The sequence below is a fragment of the Emiliania huxleyi genome (assembly GCF_000372725.1).
Source record: "Emiliania huxleyi CCMP1516 chromosome Unknown EMIHUscaffold_12, whole genome shotgun sequence".
In the NCBI taxonomy this organism is placed as follows: Eukaryota; Haptophyta; order Isochrysidales; family Noelaerhabdaceae; genus Emiliania; species Emiliania huxleyi.
In genome coordinates this window covers 451498-458351 of record NW_005201392.1, presented here as the reverse complement: position 1 = coordinate 458351, position 6854 = coordinate 451498, and the positions used below count along the sequence as shown (strand labels likewise).

Sequence of the window (6854 nt, the reverse complement as noted above, 5' to 3'; positions counted from 1 at the left end):
ATTATAGAGCTAAGCCAATCTGTTCAGCGTGCTCTGAAACGCCCAAAACCGTCGAGTTTTTCGCGGTAGGCAAAATAAGCCCTTAATATTTGATATCTTTCTTGGCCACGGCCACGATTACCCGTCACTCGCTCGTGGTGCGATCTTGAAGTAGCAACAAGCAAGTCATACCCGAGGCGTTGACGCCGTCGTACCCATGAGATTGCACCAGAAGCCACTGCGCCACTCAAATGCCGCGCAGCTGGAGGCTAAAGCCTAATTCTCTCTCTCTGGCTGCTTGATGGGCCTTGTATCGCGCGCCGGAACACGAAACACGTCGAACCCGAGGGCCAACGAGCAACGTGCAATAAAATATAAAATGCATGCGGATCAACTCCGAGTCGCAATCGCAGTCGTCTGCCACGAGGCAAACAAACCACGCCCGCCCGCACGCGGCATGTGCTCGGCGATGGCGGCGAGCAGAGCCGACTCTTCCGGCGGCGCCAGCTCCTCGCTCTCGTCGACGGCGCGCAATGCGGCGGCGGCGGTGGGCGAGGCGCGCAGCTTATCGAGCAAACCCGCCACCTCCTCGGCAGCGGTGGCGGGCGCGGCGGTGGCAAGGTGGTCGAGGCGCCTGGGGCGCGGCAAAATGGACTGATTCATTCATTCATTCATTTGTGGCCGAAGCGTCTGTAGGGCGAGGCAGGGCCGGCGAGGTCGATGGGCTCGTGACGGGAGTGCGGAGGGCGACGGCGGCGCGCCCGTCGAGGATCGCGAGGAGCAGCGCCACCTGCTAGGTAGGGTCAAGTGAGCTTCTCCACACACATAAGGTGCTGGGGCAAGGGTCCAGGCAGCCACCTGCTGCGACAGAGCCAGCGGCACCCCCTCCCGGTGCGTGCCGAGCACCGCCGCCAGTGCGCGTGCGCGCGTCTGTTGCAGCCGCGTGTGCGCGTCGCCGAGAGCGGCCGGCAAATCCTCCGCCTGCGCCAGCTCGAGCCGCAACCCCGCCTGCCGACAAGAAGAAGAAAACGTGGCAGAAAACGGCCCACACACGCTGTCGCCAGAGGCGTGCCCCACCGATAGCCGCAACATCGCCGCCGATGCTGGCCGTGGACGCTTCGCCGTGTCCGACCCAACGCCGACGCGCGCGATCGACTCGGCTGGCCGCAGCGCCGGCCGCACCCCGCGGGCCCACTCGGAGGCAAGCAGCTGAACGTGGCCTACCATACCTCCAGAGTGGTCGAATCCAGTGCGGGTTCAGTCCCGTGGGTGGTGCGGTAGCAGCGCATCGTGGCCTATGCTGCGAACACGCCGAGGCGGGGGCGGGAGGGTGGTCTCGTGCGGTGTACTCAGAGCACCGCGTGGCTACAGGGGCGACGAATACAGCGGTCGAGTGCAGCCGAACACGCCGAGGCCAGGGTGTGAACACGGTCTCGTGCGGTGTGCTCAGAGCACCGCGTGGGTACACGGGCGACGAATACAGCGGTCGAGTGCAGCCGAATACGCGTCCTCTCGAGCGCCCGTCGGACTCCACGGCTCCCCCTTCCGCTTCTAGGGCACGAGATACGGGGAGATACGGGGAGATATGGGGAGATCTTCCGCTTCTAGGGCGCGGCGCCGTCTGCGAGCGACTGCAGCTGGTCAATGTGGGACCAACTGGCTCGCGCGGCGAACAACGCCGCGCTGCTCGCTGCGGCCGCGCCCTGGCCCGCACCCTCGCCCTCGCCCTCACCCTCGCCCTCGCCCTCGCCCTCGCCCTCGCCCCCACCGCCCGGCAGCCGCGTGACAGGAGCGCCAAAAGGGGAGGCAGGAGGCGGGATCCCGATGACGCGGAGCGTTGCGGCAGTCAGCGGCACGCCCCGCGCAGCGAGCGCCTCGAGCCGCAAGCGCTGCGAGCGGGGCCGGTCCGAGAACCGATCGAGCGGGAAAGCCACATCCTCGCCGCCGCCGCCGCCGCCGCCGCCGCCGCCGCCGCCGCGGCCGCCGCCGCCGCCGCCTTGGCCCTCGCCACCGCCGTCGCCACCCGCCGCCAACGGCGCCGCGTGCGCCTCGCCGCAAGGCCGGGGCAGCTGCTCCGCGACGGCGATGAGGGAGAGGGAGCCGCCGCCGAGCGAGGGGGCGAGCTGCGCCGCGCGCTGCAGCAGCGCGCCGTAGAAGACGCGCTGCTCCGCCGAGGTCTCCCGCTGCGCAGCCTCGAGCCGCCGACGCACCGCCGCGGCGACCGCCGTATGCGCCGCGCCGGCACCGCCGCCGCGGCCGCCGTCTCCTGCTCCCCCGCCTCCCTCTCCTCCGCCCCCCTCTCCCGGTGCGCTCGTGGGGGGGGAGGTGAGGGCCGCCGCCGCCTGGTCCCACACCGCGCTTAGGCCGCGCCAACCGTCGACCACCACAAGGGCGTGGCCGCCGCCGTCGCGCACCCTCTCGCCCACCGCGCAAGCCGCCGCCGCGACGAGCGCTCCCTCCGACGCGCTGCCGCCTACAGGAAGGGTCCAGGAAGGGGTCCAGGAAGGGTCCAGGAAAGGTCCAGGAAGAGGGCTCTCTCCGACGCGCTGCCGCCTCTGGGGGCGACCAGGGTGAGGCGCGACCGGAGCGGAGGCGGGAGGGGGCCTGAGAAGCAGGGGGGAGGAGGCAGGGGCGCAAGGCATGGGCGGGCGTGGTGGAGCTGTCCGGGGAAGGGGGGGGGGGGGGGGGATGCGCGCGAAACGGTGGAGAGGAGCGGAGCGGCGGGAGGCGCGCGGGCGGAGGAGGAGCAAGAGAAAGAGGAGGGAGAGCGGGAGGAAGAGGGAAGGCGGGGAGGCTGCACGCCGCGCACGAGGTGGTCGAGGAGTGAGAGTGCGATGTCTTTTGAGTTGTGGCGAGCGGGAGGCAGCGGGTGGACGTGGACGTGTGCTGACAGGCGCGTCTTCTGCCAGGATCGTGGGAGGAGGAAAGGCGCCTCCGCAAGCCGAGAGCGACACCTGCCGATCCGCGCGCTCGCAGATCCATTCCGCGAGGCTGCGGGCAGCCTGAGCACAGCCGTCGTGCCGTCAACGCCGTCAACCGAGGGGGGGGGGGGGCAAGGTCCGAGGCTGCCTCGGCGCCCGGGTCGGAAAGAGCAACCACGCAGTGCAGCGGCCGCGCCGCCTGAGGTGAGGTCAGGTACACTTCTCCACGCACACACAAGGTGGTGGGGCGAGGGCCAGGCTGGCCCTCGCGACTCGACGTCTAGACGACGGGAGCCCCACGGCATTCAAAGTGCAAGGCCCAGTGCGCGTGGGCGAGCGATGTGGGAGTGAGTGTGTGTGTGTGTGTCTCGCGCCGCCTGCGCAATCACCGCGTCGATGGCAACGGCGGACTTGCCGGTGCCCCGCTCGCCCATCAGCAGCATGGACTGGGGGGCGCGGATGCATGAGCAATGAGCCATAATTGATAGCTGATTGGACCGGGGGGCGCGGCAGGCGGTGGCGGGGTGGGCGGGGCGGCGCAAACGGCGGTGCGGGCGAAAAGGTGCGGAGGAGGCGGACAGAGAGTGCGCGCCACACCTGGCCTCGCCCCACGGGGGTGAGGACGTCGATGGCGGCGGTGCCTGCGGCCGATGGCGGCGGCGGTGTCGGCGCCAGACCCGCGGTGGTGGCGGTGCGCGTGCAAGGGCTGCTGCTGACACGCCCGAGGGCGAAAAGGCAGGTGGCGCCTGTGCCTGTGTGGAGGCTGGCGCAGATGGGCTGGAGGTCCGCCTGCCCCGGGCAGACCGCCATCAGAGGCAGGCGCCTCCTCGACCCGTCGCGCAGCGAGGTCGGCGGGCTGTCGAGCGGCGCGCCAAAGCAGTCGATGACCGACACGCCTCCCTCCTCGGCCGCCGCGTCCACAGCGTCCGGCGAGGCACCCAGGCTGTCGTCAAGGAGCACGGCGCTCTCGGCCGCCTCAGCTGGAACCGCGCCGCAAATGACGGCGGGCGCGTGCGGCCAGCCGGCAATAGGCGCGGCGAACGCCACGCCGCCGCACCAGCACAGCACCGCGGCATGCACGTCGTGGCCGGCGGCGCTGCCCACGCGCAGGAGCCTGCCGGGCTTCAGCGAATCGGCGGTCAGCTTCGGCCGCAGCGCGAGCAGCCCTGGGGCGACACGAGACAGCGAGTGGAGGACCATCCTAATAGGGCCCTACCAGGGTGACAGCCCCCCCCCCGGCAAGTTTTTTGAGAGCGCCTTCGTTGTTAATAGTACAAACCCAATGGTCTCTTGCGAGCGGTCCGTCGTTGCAGTCGCACACACTCACACGCCACGCCTCACCGCGCGCCCACCCGCCGCCCCGCCCAGGCGGGAGAGAGATGAGGAGATGGGACAGCGAAGGAGGAGCCACGAACACGACGCGTGAACAGGGCTCCAGGCCCCAAATTACGTGTGAGTGTTAGAGTTGTTTGGTATTGCTAAAAATCTCTCTCGAACACGTATGGGAGGGTTCAGTAATGCGCCACGCTGCCCGGCGTTTCTCACTAAGTTTTTTTGTTGTTAGCGCCCCACCCCGGCCGGGAGAAAGGGGAGTGACAGTTTGGGGCGGAAAGGAGTATCTCGCTGTGCGAGAACGCAGAGAGAAATGAAAGCCGTCCGGCTCACAAGTCCGGCTCACGCGCCCCGAGCTTGACCTTGAGCACTTGAGCACTGGATAGGGTCGATTCCGCGTGGACCGTGGTACGGGACCCCTCGATCGTCTCGCCCTCCCTCTCTGCCCGCCGGTTTTAATATAGAAATATCGAGGCTTGCCAAAGATCAAGAAATAAGCGCCGGTGACGTTATCAGGCGCTAGGACCTGCGGCTTCCTAACTTGGAGCACTTGGAGTGCAGTCATTAGCCTCACATCCAGGGCCGGGGAGCTAAGAGCCAGCGATCAGCACCACAAGCCACCACAAGCCACACCCTGACTACCCTGTGACCACATGTTGAGCCTCGCAGCACACTGCCAGCGGCGCACGCGGCGCAGTGGAGAGGTGCGTGCGAGGCTGGTGCGCTGCCCGCGCGGCGCTCCACCGGTCGCAGCGCGCCAGCCTCGCCCGCCACGCCATGCCAGCAGCCGGGCGCGCGCGGGAGAGGTGCAGAGCTGGCGCGTGGCGGGTCATGGTCGCCGAGATCTGGACGCGCAGGACCGCCCGGACGGCGAGGCTCGAGCGAGCGCCTGTGTGGAGGTCGAACGGCGTGTGGGAGGGCGGTGGGCCGCGAGAGAGTCGCGCAGCCCCGCGTGTGTGGACCGGTGGCGCTTCGGGTGGCGTATCGGGCCGTCAGAGGCAGATACGTGGCGCAGCGAGTGCGAATACATGCGATAATTTGCACGCACCGTGCCGAGCCGACCCGCGTGCACGATCGGAGCACCTCGAGGCGGCGCGAGAGGCGGTGTGTCGAGGTGCCGCGGCCCGCGGCTGCAGCGTGTCGAAACGGCGCTCTCGGAGGCGCCGCGGTGGCGGCCGAGCGCGCGGTATCGGCGAGAAAATTTGACGCCGTGCCGGCCGTGGGCCCGGACGAAGGTCCTGGCTCGAAAACGCAAGCAGAGGCCGCCGTGTGGGGCCACGGCGAGCCTTGCGAGAAAGGTCAGCACCCTATCTCACGCCGTCTACGGTTGGGTAGGGTGGACGCTGGACAGATGATGACGACACGCACGAGCGACACACAGACACAAACAAGCTCACAAGACACACAGCCAGCGGGCTGCCACGTCCGGGCGTCACGTCCATGCGATGGGCCCCCGATCTAAAAGTAAAAAAAAATTCGGGCGCGGCGGTGGAGAGCAAGCCTCGCAGCCGGCGATGCTGCGCTTCGCGGCGGGTCTGTGCGTCGTCGCCGGGCTCGTCCAGCATGCTCCTCGCGCGCCCCGTGTCGCACCCCGCTCCTCGCGCGTCGCGCTCGTCGATCAGGACGCCACGTGCGTTTCCAGTCAAAACGCTTCCGCCGGCCCTCTGGCTCCGCTTGCCAGATCTTGTGCTCCATTGCGCGTAGGCGCGACGCGAGCGGCACCTCGTGGAAGGAGTACGCGCGGCAGCGCGAAGCTGACCCGCCCTCGGCTCGCCGAATACCCTCCCTGCGCCGCGCTGCTGTCCGGGCCCGCGCCAGCCCGGCCGTGTGCGCTTGGCGGCCGCTTGCCTGGCTCCGCGGCCGCGACGAGGTGGGCGCTCTGCTGCGGCCGCCAACCACACCAGCGGACCCTCCACGCGTCGAGGCGGATCGCGCGGCGCATGAGGCGCCTCGCGGCGAAGCGGCGATAGGCGACGGCGGGAAGGACACCGTGAGCGCACCGGCGGCAGGGCAGGCGCCTGCGGCGGTGGCGGCGGTGGCAGAGGAGAAGGACATGTCGGAGAAGGCTGAGGAGGCGAGGAGGGCGGATGAGTCGTCAGAGGAGGCGGGGGCGGCGACGGAGGAGGAGGCGGCAGAGGAGGGCGACGAAGAGCTAGCTCGGATGCGCCGTGAGCTTGCAGAGGGCGACAGCGCCGAGCTGGTGGTCGCCAGGTACAGGAACTGCAGCGCCCGCCCTGCCTGCTCACTACACCGCCCCGCCACGACGCGCCTCCTCCTCCCCCCTCCGCGCCAGCACACCGCCTCGCACCGCCGCCGAGCACTGCCTCACAGCGCCCGGCAGAGGCGTCTGTCTGCCCGTGGCCGATCAACGGACGCGTTTGCCTGCGCCGTTTTGTCGGTAGGATGCAACGCGAGGACGCGAGGCGCGAGGAGGCGGCGCGGCGGCGGCGGGAGGCGCTGGAGGCGTACCGGCGCATGCCCGAGGCGCAGCGCTCCGCCGAGCGATGGGGTCGCCGCAACCCCGCCGCGACTGACTTTTTGCGGCGCGAGATACAGACGAGAGGCAGTCGAGAGGCAGCCGAGGGACAGCCGAGAGGAAGCCGAGAGGCAGCCGAGAGGCAG

At 69.4% G+C, this 6854-nt stretch overlaps 1 protein-coding gene across 1 annotated transcript; it reads right to left on the bottom strand.

Moving 5' to 3' along the window:
- Positions 1 to 369: 369 nt before the first annotated feature.
- On the bottom strand, positions 370 to 4100 carry EMIHUDRAFT_200488 (hypothetical protein; the record flags this gene model as incomplete). The annotated part of the gene is made up of 9 exons (XM_005790437.1): positions 370 to 567; positions 713 to 769; positions 838 to 987; positions 1057 to 1199; positions 2354 to 2452; positions 2861 to 2981; positions 3076 to 3099; positions 3290 to 3346; positions 3618 to 4100. 9 exons carry the CDS (start codon positions 4098 to 4100, stop codon positions 370 to 372), a joined length of 1332 nt encoding a protein of 443 aa, XP_005790494.1.
- Between the last annotated feature and the right edge of the window lie 2754 nt (positions 4101 to 6854).